This window comes from Salvelinus fontinalis, chromosome 4 (assembly GCF_029448725.1).
Source record: "Salvelinus fontinalis isolate EN_2023a chromosome 4, ASM2944872v1, whole genome shotgun sequence".
NCBI lineage: Eukaryota > Metazoa > Chordata > Actinopteri > Salmoniformes > Salmonidae > Salvelinus > Salvelinus fontinalis.
In genome coordinates this window covers 17481984-17502499 of record NC_074668.1, presented here as the reverse complement: position 1 = coordinate 17502499, position 20516 = coordinate 17481984, and the positions used below count along the sequence as shown (strand labels likewise).

General features: G+C 42.4%; 1 protein-coding gene across 5 annotated transcripts in view; it reads left to right on the top strand.

Annotated features, from left to right (window-relative positions):
- The window catches only part of LOC129853213 (intermembrane lipid transfer protein VPS13A-like), an 81332-nt gene extending 66830 nt beyond the window's left edge, over positions 1 to 14502 (top strand). For all 5 annotated transcript variants that reach the window (XM_055918993.1, XM_055918994.1, XM_055918992.1 and 2 more), the window contains 4 exons: positions 7713 to 7798; positions 7892 to 8015; positions 8308 to 8382; positions 8516 to 14502. In XM_055918993.1, the coding sequence (XP_055774968.1) occupies positions 7713 to 7798; positions 7892 to 8015; positions 8308 to 8382; positions 8516 to 8566 (336 nt within the window). In that variant the 3' untranslated portion in view covers positions 8567 to 14502. The remainder of the gene's footprint in view (positions 1 to 7712; positions 7799 to 7891; positions 8016 to 8307; positions 8383 to 8515) is intronic.
- Positions 14503 to 20516: the final 6014 nt, after the last annotated feature.

Here is a 20516-nt window from a genome sequence, read left to right as displayed (position 1 = left end):
TGGTCTATAGTTCTCCTATAGAGCATGGCTGTTGTAGCTCTCTGTGTGTGGAGTTCGACATAGGCTTTGTTTACACAGCCAACCGAAGAACCCAATTCAGATTTTTTTTAATATCCAATCTTTTTTTCCATCTGTCAACACGCAAGTTGTGACCCATATCTGATTTACACATTCACACTGATGTAGCCTCTGAAGCGGCGCACAGATGCAATGCTCATTTCATTTCACTGTTCCTTTCAATTTTGGTAGGTCATGTGCAAAAAAAAAACATCTCAGAGCAAAAAAAATAATATCTGATTTGAGAGTCACATATGGAGCATCAGAATTGTATCAGCATTGAGATCCACATAAAGATGTGATGTAAATCGGAAGTCAAAAGTTCATATTCCATGTGTTTTGTTGCTGTTTACACATTAGGGAAAATATCAGATAGGTAATCAGATATGGAAATATTTGGCAAAAGATCTGAATGGGCTGCCTGTGTAAAACCAGCCTTAATGATGTTAGGCCTTATATATCCCCCCCCAAGCAGACACATCGATGGCCCTGAACGAACTTTATCTGACTCTTTGTAAACTGGAAACCACACACCCTGAGGCATTCATCGTAGCTGGGGATTTTAACAAGGCTAATCTGAAAACAAAACTCCCTAAATTCTATCAGCATATCGATTGTGCTACCAGGGCTGGTAAAACCTTGGATCATTGTTATACTAACTTCCGCGATGCATATAAGGCCCTCCCCCGCCCTCCTTTCGGAAAAGCTGACCATGACTCCATTTTGTTGCTTCCAGCCTTCAAACAGAAACTAAAACAGCAAGCTCCCGCGCTCAGATCTGTTCAACGCTGGTCCGACCAATATGATTCCACGCTTCAAGACTGCTTCGATCACGTGGATTGGGATATGTTCCGCATTGCGTCCAACAACAACATTGACGAATACGCTGATTCGGTGAGCAAGTTCATTAGAAAGTGCATTGACGATGTTGTACCCACAGCAACGATTAAAACATTCCCAAACCAGAAACCGTGGATTGATGGCAGCATTCGCGTGAAACTGAAAGCGCAAACCACTGCTTTTAACCAGGGCAAGGTGACCGGAAACATGACCGAATACAAACAGTGTAGCTATTCCCTCCGCAAGGCAATCAAACAAGCTAAGTCCCAGTATAGAGACAAAGTAGAGTCGCAATTCAACAGCTCAGACACAAGAGGTATGTGGCAGGGTCTACAGTCAATCACGGATTACAAAAAGAAAACCAGCCCCGTCGCGGACCAGGATGTCTTGCTCCCAGACCGGCTAAATAACTTTTTTGCTCGCTTTGAGGACAATACAGTGCCACTGACACGGCCCGCTACCAAAACCTGCGGGCTCTCCTTCACTGCAGCCGAGGTGAGTAAAACATTTAAACGTGTTAACCCTCGCAGGGCTGCAGGCCCAGACGGCATTCCCAGCCGCGTCCTCAGAGCATGCGCAGACCAGCTTGCTGGTGTGTTTACGGACATATTCAATCAATCCTTATCCCAGTCTGCTGTTCCCACATGCTTCAAGAGGGCCACCATTGTTCCTGTTCCCAAGAAAGCTAAGGTAACTGAGCTAAACGACTACCACCCCGTAGCACTCACTTCCGTCATCATGAAGTGCTTTGAGAGACTAGTCAAGGACCATATCACCTCCACCCTACCGGACACCCTAGACCCACTCCAATTTGCTTACCGACCCAATAGGTCCACAGACGACGCAATCGCAACCACACTGCACACTGCCCTAACCCATCTGGACAAGAGGAATACCTATGTGAGAATGCTGTTCATCAACGACAGCTCAGCATTTAACACCATAGTACCCTCCAAACTCGTCATCAAGCTCGAGACCCTGGGTCTCGACCCCGCCCTGTGCAACTGGGTCCTGGACTTCCTGACGGGCCGCCCCCAGGTTGTGAGGGTAGGTAACAACATCTCCACCCCTCTGATCCTGAACACTGGGGCCCCACAAGGGTGCGTTCTGAGCCCTATCCTGTACTCCCTGTTCACCCACGACTGCGTGGCCATGCACGCCTCCAACTCAATCATCAAGTTTGCGGATGACACTACAGTGGTAGGCTTGATTACCAACAACGACGAGACGGCCTACAGGGAGGAGGTGAGGGCCCTCGGAGTATGGTGTCAGGACAATAACCTCACACTCAACGTCAACAAAACAAAGGAGATGATTGTGGACTTCAGGAAACAGCAGAGGGAGCACCCCCCTATCCACATCGACGGGACAGTAGTGGCGAAGGTGGAAAGTTTTAAATTCCTCGGTGTACACATCACGGACAAACTGAATTGGTCCACCCACACAGACAGCGTTGTGAAGAAGACGCAGCAGCGCCTCTTCAAACTCAGGAGGCTGAAGAAATTCGGCTTGTCACCAAAAGCAGTCACAAACTTCTACAGATGCACAATCGAGAGCATCCTGTCGGGCTGTATCACCGCCTGGTACGGCAACTGCTCCGCCCACAACCGTAAGGCTCTCCAGAGGGTAGTGAAGTCTGCACAACGCATCACCGGGGGCAAACTACCTGCCCTCCAGGACACCTACACCACCCGATGTCACAGGAAGCCATAAAGATCATCAAGGACAACAACCACCCAAGCCACTGCCTGTTCACCCCGCTATCATCCAGAAGGCGAGGTCAGTACAGGTGCATCAAAGCAGGGACCGAGAGACTGAAAAACAGCTTCTGTCTCAAGGCCATCAGACTGTTAAACAGCCACCACTAACATTTAGCGGCCGCTGCCAACATACTGACTCAACTCCAGCCACTTTAATAATGGGAATTGATGGAATTATGTAAAAATTTACCACTAGCCACTTTAAACAATGCCACTTAATATAATGTTTACATACCCTACATTACTCATCTCATATGTATATGTATATACTGTACTCTATATCATCTACTGCATCTTGCCATCTTTATGTAATACATGTATCACTAGCCACTTTAAACTATGCCACTTTATGTTTACATACCCTACATTACTCATCTCATATGTATATACTGTACTCTATACCATCTACTGCATCTTGCCTATGCCGTTCTGTACCATCACTCATTCATATATCTTTATGTACATATTCTTTATCCCTTTACACTTGTGTGTATAAGGTAGTAGTTGTGGAATTGTTAGGTTAGATTACTTGTTGGTTATTACTGCATTGTCGGAACTAGAAGCACAAGCATTTCGCTACACTCGCATTAACATCTGCTAACCATGTGTATGTGACAAATAAAATTTGATTTGATTTGCCTGCACCACCACCACCAGTCAGCCTACACCACCACCGCCAGTCAGCCTACACCACCACCGCCAGTCAGCCTACACCACCACCACCAGTCAGCCTACACCACCACCACCAGTCAGCCTCCACCACCACCAGTCAGCCTGCACCATTCCCGCCAGTCAGCCTTCAGCCTACACCACTCCCGCCAGTCAGCCTACACCACTCCCACAAGTCAGCCTACACCACTCCCACAAGTCAGCCTACACCACTCCCACCAGTCAGCCTACACCACTGTGCACACACCAGTCATTACTATGACAACTAGCGTGGCCATGTCAGCTAATGACTGCTGTCTGAACACATGAATCTGATTTGTTCACTAGTAACTTGCTGTTTGGACAGTTAGTATTCCAAAACTGATTTCAGTATTAAGGCCTGCAGTAAGAACAAAGCATGGCAGAGGTCGAGTTCCTCCTGCCTGACTAGATACGCAGGTGTTGCATTGCATCAACCAATTGTTTCATTCCACGTCATCGACAGGCATCAGATTGGTATAACTTATGATTTTGGTTACCTGATATGTTAAATGCCTATCCAGGCTTTGTAACATCTGGCATGTGTCAGCAATGTAGATGGCCAGAGTTTGGGTCGATTTCAATTCAATTTGGCCTGCAGGGCTGGAATGGGACCGTCATGAACTGTAGATGTCGTGAGCTAAGGCATTGAGATAATAATGTTGTTTTGGTGTAACTGTAGTTGCAGTTTCTAGGTGTTGCTTGAGTACCAACAGTTTATCTTGAAGCTTTAATGTACTTCTGTATTGCTGTTTCACTGGGGAAGTGATGGGATTATTTTATTTTCAATGCTAACAAGATTTTCATAGAGTTGAAGATTAATAGTAGCGTCAGACACGGTACTGTCTGTGTCTCTGAGTGTGTGTATGTGTCTGTGTTTCTGTCTGTCTGTCTTTCTGTCTTGCTATTGGTGCATTGTCTTCTCTCTTGTCATGTCTACAAAATGGTGGTTTACACTGAATGGAGTAGAACTGGCAGTGATGATGATGATGATGATGATGATGATGATGATGATGATGATGAGAAAGTTCTATACAATCAAATGTATTATTGTTACTATTATTGATGTGGATGATGAAAACTAGAATGGAATTGATAAGCACTAGGTAATATCAGAACTCAGGATAAGACCCAGCTAGAGTCACAGATGTTTATTGACCCAAAAAGGGGGCATGAAAAGACAGGTCAAAGGCAGGCAGAGGTCTGTAATCCAGGGCAGAGTCAATAAGGTACAGAATAGCAGGCAGGCTCAGGGTCAGACAGGCCGAAAGGTCAGAACCGGGGAGACTAGGAAACAGAACTTGAGAAAGCAGGAAGAAAGGAAAACACGCTGGTAAGATCTGACAAGACGAACTGGCAACAGACAAACAGAGAACACAGGTATAAATACACTGGGGATAATGAAGAAGATGGGTGACACCTGGAGGGGGTGGAGACAAGCACAAAGACAGGTGAAACAGATCAGGGTGTGACAGGTAATGCTTTGGTCTTTAATAGTTGTTCTTGAAGCTGCGCTGTACTGATGTTTTGAGTGGTGAAATTATGTGATAATTTGCTTCAATGGAAACGAATGGATGTTTTTGTAGATTTGGATATTATTAGCAACGGACTTGTCTGTCTGCCCTGACATTGGCTTGGTCTGCTCTCTTGTCATGTCTACAGAAAAGGGTGGCCTTCACTGATTGGTATAGGACTGGCAGTGATGATGATGATGACCGCTAGAGTGTAATTGCTAAGTCCTAGTTAACGCTTTGGTCTTCCATAGCTTTTAATGTGTACTGTATGTTTGTTTGTGTCGGTCACTGGGGTGTAGCCTGCTCCAGCAGGACATTTTAACACTCTAGGCCTCCTTAATAACCAGCTGCCAGGCTGTTTGTTATTCTCATCTGTTCTTTGTTTTTTGTTAACTCTATGTGCCCAGCATTGCAAGGGCAGGACCCCCTTGCATTTTGTCATGTAAAACCATAATTTTTATTTATTTTACCCTTCATCTGTCATCCAACCTTCTGCCCTATCATGTAAGGGGGCGGAGTCAGAAATCTTTAATCATAATAATTTAATTGATTAGAAAAAATATTAATGTTATGCTGTCGTAGAGCCAGGACTTTTTGGGGAAAAGTAGATATTATTCATATTAAGTTAATATGAAATACAGTGGGTTCCAAAATTACTGGCATCCCTGACTGGCAATGCACAAACAATACTTAAAACCATATAATTATAGAGAAACTCAAAAATACCAACATGTGAGAAATACTGTACTTTATTAATGTTTCAATGGAACCAACCAAAATCATACAATTATATAATACAAAATAAATTTCACCAAAATCAAGGTTCCATAATTATTGGCACTCATTTAGTACTTAGTGCCACCACCTCTGCCAAGGATAACAGCATGGAGTCTTTTTCTGTAATGTTTGACAAGGTTAAGGAACACATTTGGAGGGATTTTGGGCCATTCCTCTATGCAGATCCTTTCAAGATCCTTCACATTCTTGGCTTTGCGTTTATCAACTGCCCTCAATTGCCTGATACTTGGTGGAATTCATTATGCCATCAATCTTAACCAGTGCCCCTGGACCTCTGGAATTAAAACAGCCCCCAAACATTACTGACCCACCACCATATTTCACCATGTGTAGGAGGTGCCTCTCCTTGTATGCATCTCCTGTTTCGACGCCAAATATGCCGATGCTGTATCTGACCAAAACGTTCAACTTTGGTCTCATCTGACCAGAGCACCTTCTTCCAGTCATAATTTAAATGACGTTTGGCAAACTCCAAGCGCTTGCGTCTGTGTCTTGGGGTCAGAAAGGGCTTTCTTCTGGCAACCCTTCCAAAGAGCCTGTGGTTGTGGAGGTGGCGTCTGATGGTGCTTTTTGAAACCTGGTGACCCCAAGACACTACCAAGGCCTGCAATTCTTTCACAGTGATTCTTGGGGATTTTATTGCTTCTCTCACCATCCTCCTCCCAATCCTGGGGGGCAAAATGCATTTGCGTCCTCTACCTGTGAGGTTTCAACTGTTCCATATCTTTTGAATTTTATTATAATTGCCTTGACAGTGCTCAATTCAATCGTTTGTGGATCTTCTTGTAGCCATTACCAGATTAATGAAGGTCTACAACCATCGGTCTCTTTTAAACTGCCAGTTCTTTTGTTTTCTTCATGGTGTTGGATGACAAAGGGATATTGCATTTTTATACCCTAGTGAAACAGGAAGTGCTCAATATAGCTTCTTAAGACTTAGATAAACTTAAATAAGTGGAATGTAATTCCTGGTTTAATTTTGGTAGATGTTATTTCCAATCATCTTTAAGGATGCCATTAATTGTGAAACCTTGATTTGGAGGACATTGGTTTTTAATTAAATCAATAAATGATGTTGGTGTGTTCCATTGAAACATTAATAAAGTACAGTATTTCTCACATGTTGGTATTTTGAGTTTCTCTATAATTATATTGTTTATATTATAGGTATTTTTCGTGCATTGCCAGTCAGGGGTGCCAGTAATTTGAGCCCACTGTATATTGTATTGGTCTGGAGTGATGTAATGGTCAGTCAGCAGTCCTCCCTCATGGTATTTTGGCCCTCCCTCTTTCAGAAGAGTCATTGCTATGCACTCAGTCTTTCACTCATATCCAACACTGCTCTTCCTACTGAATAAAGTGCATTTTGAAACATCTATTTCATCGTCTTCTCATCCAAACCTTTTCTTATCACTTCATCAACATTCATTACCATGCAATTATGAAAGGTTTAAACGGTTTATAACAGGTATGCGTTAGACTCAATAAAGAAGTATCAGTGTACCACAGGGGAGTATTTAGATGTGGTTTGACATCTCTGGTCACATGACAGATGGTCCACAAGTCAAGTGGAAAGATGATGGCCCTGTTTGAATACTTCAAAAATACACCCGTCTTCCTTCCTTCTTCCCTTGAAGTTATCACTGATCTAACGAAAAAGTATGTGTGTAAGCAACTGTTGTAGCACAACTTTCTCCAATCCAACCATGTCAGATCAGGGATTTCTTCAAAGAATGGAGAAAAAAAGGATGCATTCATCAAGTATTCAAACAGAGCCTAGGATGTGTCCTGCATGCAAGCCATTGTCAGATCCGTAGGGGAAGTATGTAGATCAGTAACAGTACTCATCAGATCTCCTGCCAGAGCCAGTGTGAATGGTGAACATCCCAAAGCCATTTTAATCGAAGTGTGAAAAGGGTACCAAATTTCTCTTATCGTATCAGCAGTAGACTTAGCTTAGCATATTGTATGTTTAAATGTCCAATTTGATAAAGACATGTGCCTATTTTCTAGAATTGTGTTGAAATAACCTGATAAGCAAATTCCTCTCTTTTAGAAAATTGAGAATGGACAGTTCGCCAAGTACAGATACTTTGCTCACGCCAAAGTAAACGAGTCAGATTTCTTGATGATCACCAAAAGGTAAGAGGCTGGCTGGGGTTTGTAGTATTAAATGTAGACTGTAATGGCTGTCTGTGAATGTTCTGAGGCTCTATCTATCTCTCGTCTCGCTAGTGGAATCTTTTTCGTGACCAAAGGCACATTTGGGCAGCTTACCTGTGAGTGGCAGTATCTATTTGACGAGTTCACCAAGAACCCCATGATCGTGGAGGGGAGGAGGCTTCGGATAGAGGCAAAGGTATCCTCATCTGCCCATTGTAGTGATACACACACAAAGTAATACCCGATACTACGTGAATGAAACTCATCTTAACCAAACAGCTTATTATAACCATCTGAATAAACCGCTCCCCGTTTCCAAAGGAGTATCTCCCTCTAGCTGGAAATGCCTGCGTAGGGAATACCCCTTAACTCATTTGCATCCAAACAGTTTGTTCCTCTACATTATATCATAGTACGGCCCCCTATTTCTCAGAAATCGTGTTATCTAAAAAAAATATTTAAAAAAACATTTCCTGTATGTGTTTCAGGAGAGAGTAAAGTCTGTGTTTCATGCCAAAGAGTTTGGGAAGATTATAAACTTCAAAAGTCCAGAAATAGCCGAGGTGGGTTAGCATAACATAAACTGCTGACATTTGTTGCTGTCGTTGCACACACCAAACAATATTTGTCAGCAAATGACACCAAACTGTAAGTCTATGGTTTAGTATTGAAATGTGTGGTTTTGTTTATCTACAGTGGGTTCTTACCAAGCTGGAGGACGCCAGGGAGAGTCTACACAAATACTGACTGGTCACTCCAATAGAGCCACCAACCAGCACTGAGACAAGGCAAAAGTACAACGTTGACTGATAGTGTGTGTGTGTGTGTGTGTGTGTGTGCGCAAGGGTAGGGTGTGCCTCCGTCAGTATACTACCTACTTACTCTCAGGTTAGACTTGCTCTTTCATACACACAGACACACACACACACACACACACACACACACACACACACACACACACACACACACACACACACACAAACACGGACTGTCTGGACATCTTGCAGACACACAGGCTGCACTAGCTAACACTATCACTGCTCCGGTTGTACACAGCCATGTGGCAGAAATTTCTCCTTGCACTTCCTTAAGCCAGCTTGGTCTGCCAGCGGTTGTAGAAGAGGCTGCGGTGGGAGTATTCGAAGGAAGTAAACTACTCGCGGATGTTCTCTGTGTCGTTGGCACAGGTGAAGTGGGAGTAAACAGTCTCTCTGTCTAGGTTCTGCTCCTGGTACATATTCAGGATGAACTCCCTGGTTGCTTTAGGGTCATTATTTGTGTGTTTCTCTATCAGAAGGCAAGTCATGTCAGGTTGCAGTCTGTGTGTCTGTAAAACAATGTGTTTGTATGTGTGTCAATGTCACTGCTAAGATTGTACACAATTATGTGCCAGAAATGTCTCCCTTTCCTAAATATACATGTTTGTTTTTTATATTTTCTTTGAATAAGTAGGGTGCCTGAGGGACTTTCCTAACGGAGCTCTGTCATCAGATTACAATTAGTTTGACAGTTACTGAATGACGTGCTTGTAAAGATATTGTGGCCAAATTTAGTATCATTGTGGGACTCAGAGCACTGTTTTTAACTGCCTTGATGTGTATATGTTAAACAATTATTTTACTGTTGATATAGGAAAGGGGAAAGCATTTTAAACTCTGAACTTTTTGTAAAATCAGCTTGTTAGCGGAGTCCAGTCCAAGATGCCAATGATTCTGTTCCAAGACTCACCCTATTCCATTCTATTCTATTCTATTCTTCCTCTTCCTAAATCACTAACTGTTGTTTTTCTACACAATTCTGCATGCATTTTTTATATGTCAATCTGCTCTACATTAATTTCAGTGGAGTGTGTGGGTGTGTATACTGAGTGTACAAAACATTAAGAACACCTGCTCTTTCCATGACATAGACTGACCAGGTTAAATTTATGATCCCTTATTGATGTAACTTGTTAAATCCACTTCAATCAGTATAGATGAAGGGGAGGAGACAGGTTAAAGAATGATTTTTAAGCCTTGAGACATGGATTGTGTATGTGTGCCATTCAGAGGGTGAATTGGCAAGATAAAAGATTTAAGTGCCTTTGAACGGGGTATGGTAGTAGGTGCCAGGTGCACCGGTTTACGACAAGAACTGCAACGCTGTTGAGTTTTTTACACTCAACAGTTTCCTGTGTGTATCAAGAGTGGTCCACCACCCAAAGGACATCCAGCCAACTTGAAACAACTTTGGGAAGCATCCCTGCGGAACGCTTTTAACACCTTGTAGAGTCTATGCACCAACGAATTGAGGCAATTGAGGGGAGGGGGGAGGGGGCATAATGGAGTGGCAGCAGTGTTGGATTGTCTGGAAACCTACATGTTAGTCATTTAGCAGGCACTCTTATCCAGAGCGACTTACAGTTATTGCATTCAAGATAGCTAGCTGGGACAACCACATCGCAGGCATAGAAAGTACATTTGTCCTCAATAATGTAGCTATCAGTAGAGTCACAGCTAGGAGGGGTCAAGTGCTGGTTACTTTTTCTGCGCATGTTGGAATTTTTTACGTAGCTGCTGTCCACTCCGCATGTTCCAACTACTGCATTCCATCCCTCAGTAGGCTATTAAGCATAAGCATGGTTTCATGGTATTTTATCAGGAGGGGGGTTAGGCTACATGTAGCTATTTACATGTTGTAGCCTACACAAAAGACATGATCAACATGCTCATACAAACTTGTTTTCTAGTTTTTTTTAACTTTTCACCCCCTTCGTCCCATCGCTGCAACTCCCCTACGGACTCGGAAGAGGCGAAGGTCGAGAGCCATGTGTCCGCCGAAACACGACCCTGCCAAGCCGCACTGCTTCTTGACACACTGCTCGCTTAACTAGGAAGCCAGCCGCACCAATGTGTCGGAGTAAACACCGCCAAGTGGCAACTGTGTCATCGTGCATGCACCCGGCCCGCCGCAGGAGTTGCTAGAGTGCGATGGGACAAGGACATGCCGGCCAGACCCTCCCCTAACCCGGACAATTGTGCGCCGCCTCATGGTTCTCCCGGTAGGCTGTGACACAGCCCGGGATCAAACCCGAATCTGTAGTGACACCTCTAGCACTGATCTGCGTCAGAAATAGGAATGACTTCTATTTTAGCCCTTGGCAATGCAGACACTCGTTGGTGCACGCGAGCAGTGTGGGTACAATAATTGAATAACATGGATTTCTAAATATATTTTGCGATGCTCGCGCACACGACGTGTCCCCAATTGACAAATGAAGTGGGGAGTTTACATGCAGCTATCAAGGCAAATAAAATAAAATGTTATTGGTCACATACACATATACACATATTGTGGGTGTAGCGAAAGGCTTGTGTTCCTAGCTCCAACGCAAAAATGCTTAGGAGCTAGAAGCAGAGCTGCCATGTGTATCAGCGCCATATCAAACACAAGCAAGACACTCAGTCTTATTGGCGATTTAATGTTATTTTTTTAATCAGAATTGCAAACATTGGCTAAGCAGGAGTCAGACAGGCAGTCAAAGTAGTAGTTATTTGTCAGCAACTGGGTTTGCTGTGCAGGGTTTTCCATACTCGGTGCACGTTTTGGTTTTTGCCCTAATGTAACGGATGTGAAATGTGGAGAGATGGGTAACGATGCTTCGTGGGTGTCAGTTGTTGATGTGTGCAGAGGGTCCCTGGTTCGCGCCCGGGTCGGGTCGGGGCGAGTTGACGGTCGTAAAGTTAAACTGTTACACTAACACTACACAGCTGATTCAAATAATCAACTAATCATCAAGCTTTGATCATTTGAATCAGCTCTGTAGTCCTGAGGACTGAGTTTGGAAGGTGCTGGCGCTAGTGGCTACGATATGGCAGCAACCACACCACCAAAACGCAGATCGTTTTTTGCTCCAATGTGTAGGGACTGCGTCCTGCTTGTGTGACTGCATTATCCATTACAACAGATGGAGAAGGTTGTAGCCTTCATAATGGCTTTGAATGTTTGTTCAAATCGCTGAAGGGTTTTCATTGCAGCTGTTCAGGAATATCCGGCTACATCATGGTTCAGAAGACGGTGTGTAAAGTGAGGGAGGTGGAGTGTGAGCAGCAGCTACGTAGAAAAAATGTGTGCGTAAAATAACACATGCACAGAATGTGATCTGTAGCTTTTGAGAAATAGGTTTCCAGAGGGGTGGGGGCAGAAACTCTGGATTCGCAGCCAGGTCCTTTAAAATCTATGGGTGGGCTTGTGTCTCCTCATTGGCAATTTTCATGTTTTTATGCAGCAGGTATGCAATGCCATTAACGACGGAGCGATTTTAAAATATATATACAGTACCAGTCAAAAGTTTGGACACACAAAACTTTTTTACTATTTTCTACATTGTATAATAATAGTGAAGACATCAAAACTTTGAAATAATACATATGGAATCATGTAGTAAACACTAAATTGTTAAACAAATCAAAATATATTTTATATTTCATATTCTTCAAAGTAGACAATCTTTGCACACACTTGGCATTCTCTCAACCAGCTTCATGAGGTAATCACCTGAAATGCATTTAAATTAACAGATGTGTCTTTTTAATTTGTGGAATTAATGCGTTTGAGCCAATCAGTTGTGTTGTGACAAGGTAGGGGTGGTATACAGAAGATAACCCTATTTGGTAAAAGATCAAGTCTTTATGGCAAGAACAGCTCAAATAAGCAGAGAGGAACCACAGTCCATCATTACTTTAAGACATGAATGCCAGTCATTGCGGAACATTTCAAGAACTTTGAACAGTTCTTCAAGTGCAGTCGCAAAAAAAAAGCACTATGATTAAACTGGCTCTCATGAGGACCGCCACAGGAAAGGAAGACCCAGAGTTACCTCTGCTGCAGAGGATACGTTTATTAGAGTTACCAGCCTCCAGAAATTGCATCCCAAATAAATGCTTCAGAGTTCAAGTAGCAGACACATCTCAACATCAACTGTTCAGAGAAGACTGTGTGAATCAGGCCTTCATGGTCAAATTGCTGCAAAGAAACCACTACTAAAGGACACCAATAAGAAGAAACTTGCTTGGGCCAAGAAACACGAGCAATGGACGTTAGACCGGTGGAAAATGTGACATTTTTGGTTACAACCGCCATGCCTTAGTGAGACGCAGACAAGGTGAACGGATGATCTCCGCATGTGTTTCCCAATGTGAAGCATGGAGGAGGTGTGATGGTGTGGGGGTACTGTGCTGGTGACACTGTGATTTATTTAGAATAAAATATATTTGGGTTTAACACTTTTTTGGTTACTACATGATACATATGTGTTATTTCATAGTTTTGATGGCTTCACTATTATTCTATTTTTTTTATTTTATTTAATCGCCTTTATTTAACCAGGTAAGCTAGTTGAGAACAAGTTCTCATTTAGAACTGCGACCTGACCAAGATAAAGCATAGCAATTCGACACATACAACACAGTTACACATGGAATAAACAAACATAGTCAATAATACAGTAGAAACAATTAAAATCTATATACAGTGAGTGCAAATGAGGTAAGATAAGTGGGGTAAGGCAATAAATAGCCCATGGTGGCAAAGTAATTACAATATCGCAATTAGATACTGGAATGGTAGATGTGCAGAAGATGAATGTGCAAGTACAGATACTGGGGTGCAAAGGAGCAAGATAAATACATACAGTATGGGGATGAAGTAGTTGGATGGGCTGTTTACAGATGGGCTATGTACAGGTGCAGTGATCTGTGAGCTGCTCTGACAGCTGGTGCTTAAAGCTAGTGAGGGAGATATGGGTCTCCAGCTTCAGTAATTTTTGCAGTTCGTTCCAGTCATTGGCAGCAGAGAACTAGAAGGAAAGGCGACCAAAGTAGGAATTGGCTTTGGGGGTGACCAGTGAGATATACCTGCCAGAGCGCGTGCTAAGGTTGGTGTTGCTATGGTGACCAGTGAGCTGAGATAAGGCGGGGCTTTACCTAGCAGAGACTTGTAGATGACTTGGAGCCAGTGGGTTTGGCGACGAGTATGAAGCGATGGCCAGCCAACGAGAGCGTACAGGTCGCAATGGTGGGTAATATATGGGGCTTTGGTGACAAAACGGATGGCACTGTGATAGACTGCATCCAATTTGTTGAGTAGAGTGTTGGAGGCTATTTTATAGATGACATCGCCGAAGTCGAGGATCGGTAGGATGGTCAGTTTTACGAGGGTATGTTTGGCAGCATGAGTGAAGGATGCTATGTAGAAAATTGTAAAAAAAATAAACCCTTGAATGAGTAGGTGTGTTCAAACTTTTGACTGGTACTATATATATATATATATATATACACACACATATATTTATATACACACAGTATATATTTTAAGAAACGCTAAATTGTTTGCTGCTACCTTTATACTTAAAAGAAAGGGTTGCTTTTGATGTGGGGGTCACTGTAATCCATGTAATTCAAGAATGTATCTGTTTTGTCAGCAAGTGGTCTCATTATGAGTCGGTATATATTCTCTGGTGCAGATTAAATTATTCTGCCATTATCAGAAAAAGGAAGGGTCTGTGTTTGGTATTGGCTCTTTTTGTCATGATAGGATCTTCAAAGACATACATTAGAAAGCACATAAAGTTCCTGTATAAAAAGTCTACACCCCCTTGAACTTTTTTCACATTTTGTTGCATTAAAAAGTGGTATTAAAATTGATTTAATTGTCGTTTTTGGTAAAAAATCGAAACATACTGTCAAAGTGGAAGAAAAATTCTAACTTTAGATAAGAATTCACCCCCGGGTCAATACATATTTGAAACACAGCTGTGAGTCTTCTTTGGGAAGTATTATAAAAGCAGATTTTTCACCTTCTCGGCTTGGATATTCGAACCAGCGACCTTTTGGTTACTGGCCCAACGCTCTAACCGCTAGGCTACCTGCCGCCCTAACACCTGTATTGTGCAATATTTGCCCGTTTATTATTTTCAAAATTCTTCCAAACTCTTGTCAAGGTGTTGGGGATCAGGGTTAGATGGCTAGGGTGGCAGGTAGCCTAGTGGTTAGAGTGTTGGGCTAGTAACTGAAAGGTCACTGGTTCAAATATCCAAGGTGAAAGATCTGTCTGTGCCCTTGAGCAAGGCACTAAACCCTCATTTGCTCTGGGGGTACTGTAATACTATGACCCTGTAAAACAACACCAGCACCTATCCAGTGTATGTGACAAAGAAACTTTATTTTTACACCAATTTTCAAGCAGATTTAAGTCAAAATTAACTTGGCCATTCAGGAACATTCACCATCTTGGTAAGCAACTCCAGTGTAGATTCTGCTGAAAGGTGAATTAATTTCCCAATGACTGATTCAGGTTTTCTTCTAGGATTTTGCCTGTGCTTAGCTCCATCCCATTTATTTTCATCCTGAAAAGTTCCCCATCTTTGCAGACCCATACCATGATGGAGGAAGTTACTAAGTGATGTGTTGTGTTGGATTTGCCCCAAACATAAAGCTTTGCATTTAGGCCAAAAAGTGTATTCCTTTGCCTTGTTTTTTTAATTTGTTTCACTGTCATTAAGGTCATTATTCTGGAGTCACTCACAACAATGTTGTTAATCCATCCTCAGTTCTCCCATCACAGCCATTGAACTCTGTAGCTGTTTTAAAATCACCAATGGCCTCATGGTGACATCCCTAAGCAGTTTCCTGCTCTGCAGCTCAGTTCACAAGGATGCATCTGTGATGTGTCTGATTTAATACATCATCAACAGCAGCATTATTAACTTGACTATCTATGCTTGAAGAGATATTCGGTGTCTGATTTGTTATTCTTACCCATCTACCAATCACTGCCCTTTTAGGCTTTCGAAACGCTCCCTGGTCTTTAGTTAAATCTGTGCTTGAAATTCTATATTTCACTGAGGGACCTTACACATGTTATATGTATGGGGGACAGAGGAGTGGGTAGTCTTCAAAAATCATGTCAACCCCTGTTATTTCACACAGAGTGAAGTCATATAACGTATGTGATTTGTTAAGCCAAATGTAACTTCTGAACTAATTTAGGCTTGCCTAAACAAAGGGGGTGAATACTTATGCAAGAACTACAGCGCATTCAGACCCATTGACTTTTTCTACATTTTGTTACGTTACAGCCTTATTCTAAAATGTATTAAATTTTTGTTAAATTGTTGCTGCACAGATATTATCAGGTCTCTCCAGAGATGTTTGATCAGGTTTAAGTCCGGGCTCTGACTGGGCCACTCAAGGACATTCAGAGGCTGTGTGCTTAGGGTCATTGTCCTGTTGGAAGGTGAACCTTTGCCTCAGTCTGAGGTCATGGGTGCTCTGGAGAAGGTTTTCATCAAGGATCTCTCAGTACTTTGCTCCGTTCATCTTTCCCTCAATCCTGACAAGTCTCACAGCCCCACAGCATGATGCTGCCACCACCATGCTTCACCATAGGGATGGTGCCAGGTTTCCTCCAGACATGACGCTTAGCATTGAGGCCAAAGAGTTCGATCTTGGTTTCATCAGACCAGAGAATCTTGTTTCTCACAGTCTGAGAGTCTTTAGGTGCCTTTTGGCAAACTCCAAGCGGGCTGTCATGTGCCTTTTACTGAGGAGTGGCTTCCATCTGGCCGCTTTACCATAAAGGCCTGATTGGTGCAGTGCTGCAGAGATGGTTGTCCTTCTGGAAGGTTCTCCCAACTCACATTTACATTTACATTTAAGTCATTTAGCAGACGCTCTTATCCAGAGCGACTTACAAATTGGTGCATTCACCTAATGACATCCAGTGGAACAGCCACTTTACAATAGTGCATCTACATCTTTTAAGGGGGGGGGGGGGGGGCAGAAGGATTGCTTTATCCTATCCTAGGTATTCCTTGAAGAGGTGGGGTTTCAGGTGTCTCCGGAAGGTGGTGATTGACTCCGCTGTCCTGGCGTCGTGAGGGAGTTTGTTCCACCATTGGGGTGCCAGAGCAGCGAACAGTTTTGATTGGGCTGAGCGGGAACTGTACTTCCTCAGTGGTAGGGAGGCGAGCAGGCCAGAGGTGGATGAACGCAGTGCCCTTGTTTGGGTGTAGGGCCTGATCAGAGCCTGAAGGTACTGAGGTGCCGTTCCCCTCACAGCTCCGTAGGCAAGCACCATGGTCTTGTAGCGGATGCGAGCTTCAACTGGAAGCCAGTGGAGAGAGCGGAGGAGCGGGGTGACGTGAGAGAACTTGGGAAGGTTGAACACCAGACGGGCTGCGGCGTTCTGGATGAGTTGTAGGGGTTTGATGGCACAGGCAGGGAGCCCAGCCAACAGCGAGTTGCAGTAATCCAGACGGGAGATGACAAGTGCCTGGATTAGGACCTGCGCCGCTTCCTGTGTGAGGCAGGGTCGTACTCTGCGGATGTTGTAGAGCATGAACCTACAGGAACGGGCCACCGCCTTGATGTTAGTTGAGAACGACAGGGTGTTGTCCAGGATCACGCCAAGGTTCTTAGCGCTCTGGGAGGAGGACACAATGGAGTTGTCAACCGTGATGGCGAGATCATGGAACGGGCAGTCCTTCCCCGGGAGGAAGAGCAGCTCCGTCTTGCCGAGGTTCAGCTTGAGGTGGTGATCCGTCATCCACACTGATATGTCTGCCAGACATGCAGAGATGCGATTCGCCACCTGGTCATCAGAAGGGGGAAAGAGAGGAACAGAGGAACTCTGGAGCTCTGTCAGAGTGACCATCTGGTTCTTGGTCACCTACCTGACCAAGGCCCTTCTAACCCCGATTGCTCATTTTGGCCAGGCAGCCAGCTCTAGGAAGAGTCTTGGTGGTTCCAAACTTGTTCCATTTAAGAATGGAGGCCACTGTGTTCTTGGTGATCGTCAATGCTGCAGAAATGTTTTGGTACCCTTCCCCAGTTCTGTGCCTCGACACTATTCTGTCTCTGAGCTCTACGGACAATTCCTTCCACCTCATGGCTTAGTTTTTGCTCTGACATGCACTGTCAACTGTGGAACCTTATGCAAACATTTATAAAAACATGTTGTTGTTTTTTTGTCATTATGGGGTATTGTGTGTAGATTGAGGGAAAATAATTATTTTATCCATTATAGAATAAAGCTGTCACAAAATGTGGGGGGGGGGGAATTTCCTATTAATAATTTTTTTAAATATATATATATATATATATATAAAATAATTAACTTTGCCATTATGGAGTATTTTGTGTAGATCAATTACTTTTTTTACAATTTAAATCTTTATCTGACACACTAACTCAACAAAATGTGAAAGAAACGTTCAAGTTGGTGTAGATCTATAGGCACTGTATATGTCTATCCCCCAGTTCTGCTTGACATTTTTTTTACTGACACGCACCAATAAAGATTTTACATCGAATAAAATTTTATTTGGCACAGTTTAAGGCAGATATGAAATGTTTATGTGCTAGCTCCCTCAAGAATGCAGTACATTAATCAATAAAAGTCTACATTTAACTACTGTAACAATTTATTGAAACGTAGCAAATGTATCTTGAATTTATTTTTGAAATGTAGAAAATGACAGATGCACATAATGAATAAGAAAACATTCACAACAATTTATGAACATAATTCTTTCATGACCAAAAATCTGTTATTGTTAGAATACATATACACTTAGGGGTGAATCCTCACAGCTGAAAAATGTAATTAAGTGGAATAATTTGCTCCTAAATGAATTAAAGTCTCAGGTAAATGTCCCTATGTTATTCCTCTCGCAAGGCACTTTGGACAGATTACCTGGCTAAAACATGCACGCTTGCTTCACTGTTTAGATATATGGTGATGTAGTGAAATAATATATAAATACAGTATCTGTATGAAAACACAAAACAAATTGCATTTTTTTCAGCCAAGTGTTGCTTTTCTCACATTTAAACAAGTAAAAGACTTGGCCAAATAATGAATTCACAATTCCACTTGCACTCTCATCACACTAGTGCTCACTGAGGAGTGTTAGACAGGGTTAGGTAGGTTACTTTATAAATGTTATCCATTACAGTTATTAGTTACCTGTCCAAAATTGTAATCAGTTTAAGTTATGGACTACCCAAACTCAGTAACATAATCTGATTACTTTCAGATACTTTTGAATTATTATCCCCTTAAAAGGCATTAGAAGAATACAAAAAGTATCCATCAAATGCATTTGGTGTGTCATAGTGGTCTCTGACTTGTGGTCAGGCTCGCTCAGGTAGAACAAACTTAATCTTGCGCCTCTTAAATGTTTAAGTAATCCAAGAAGTAGTCTTCTAGTTTTTCAAAAGTATCTAATCTGATTACATTATTTTAGCTGTTAACGTAACTGATTACATTTAATTTTTGTAGTTACCTGTCCAAAATTGTAATCAGTTACTCCCCAAACCTGTAGATAGATCATAGTTTTACAGTTATTTTTTTATAAATCAAAAGGTGCTATACTTAACTCCTTCCTCTATACTAACCACACAAGATAAATCAATTCAAGTCATCCATTTCAAAGACGATACAAGAAAAATATATTTTACGTTAAAAAAATACTTTGGCATCCTCGTCACAGTGAGTAGACTTTTCTTTCTTTCAAAAATATATGTACAGGAGATATCTGATGGTTTTTATTCAGATACTATTTCCAGATGGTATAGATGCTCAACCTAACAAAAGCACCCTGGACAGAAAAACAGCATTACAAATCATGTTGGAACCAAAATTATTTTCCAATCGTTTCGTTCTGAACACAACCACACTTTTTTTGTTCCATTCTACTGTTCCGAACAGCAAAATAAAAGTTATGAACCGGTTCGAATCCCCAAAAAGTACCCGTTTATATCATTCCTTTCTGTTCTTTTTTTAAATCTGTGAAATCAACAGTTGTGTATGTACAAGTCTCATTCAATTACTTCAACAAACAGTGCAGACAGAGCAGGCAAGCTAGTTGTTTATATGCGTGATTGACAAATAGGTGTAGCCTATGGACCAAGGTGCAACTGAGGGTCTCTGGGAAGAGAGAGTGTTGACGAGGAGGTTTGAAGCACTGGGTATCTTGTTATGACATGCATTATCTGAATTAGGTCCACAGAATTATACCTAGGAGGAGCGGCTTCTATGCAGGAACTTTGAATGTCCTTTGAGCTAGCAAACAAGCTTGAGTGTGCAGAGCGGCACCAGAATTAAACACTTTTTGTAGTTAATAAATCCTACGTGAAACGTTACAACAATGCACATAGCATCCTTAACTAGCATATAAAAAGTTAATCCATTCTTCTCTAGCTAATTAAAAATGTCTCTCCCCATCTTCTGAATCATGTTTGTAACATCAGTACAGAATCCTATGCTTCTGATGGGAGAGGGGCAGGTAGCCTAAACACGCACCCACACTGTCAAAGATTCTCAGCTTGCAGGCAGACACTGGAAAACGTTTCTGAGTGACAGAGTGAGGGCTTTGCATAGGCGCATTGTTGCGTTTTTTGTGTGAGACTAGAACAAAAATGCCTGGAACGTAAAATAACGTTATTAACTGGTTCCCATACTTTTCAAATAACCGTTCTGTTCCTGAACAGTATGGATCACTTTCATTCCCAGTTCTGTTTCTGTTCCTTGAAAAATGTTATTTTACGGTTTTCGGTTCTGTTCCCTGAACCGGTTCCAACCCATGCTACAAATCTTGCAGTCAAAGCATTTTCTTCTACCGCATCAATCTAACGTTCCAACCTAACCCTATACA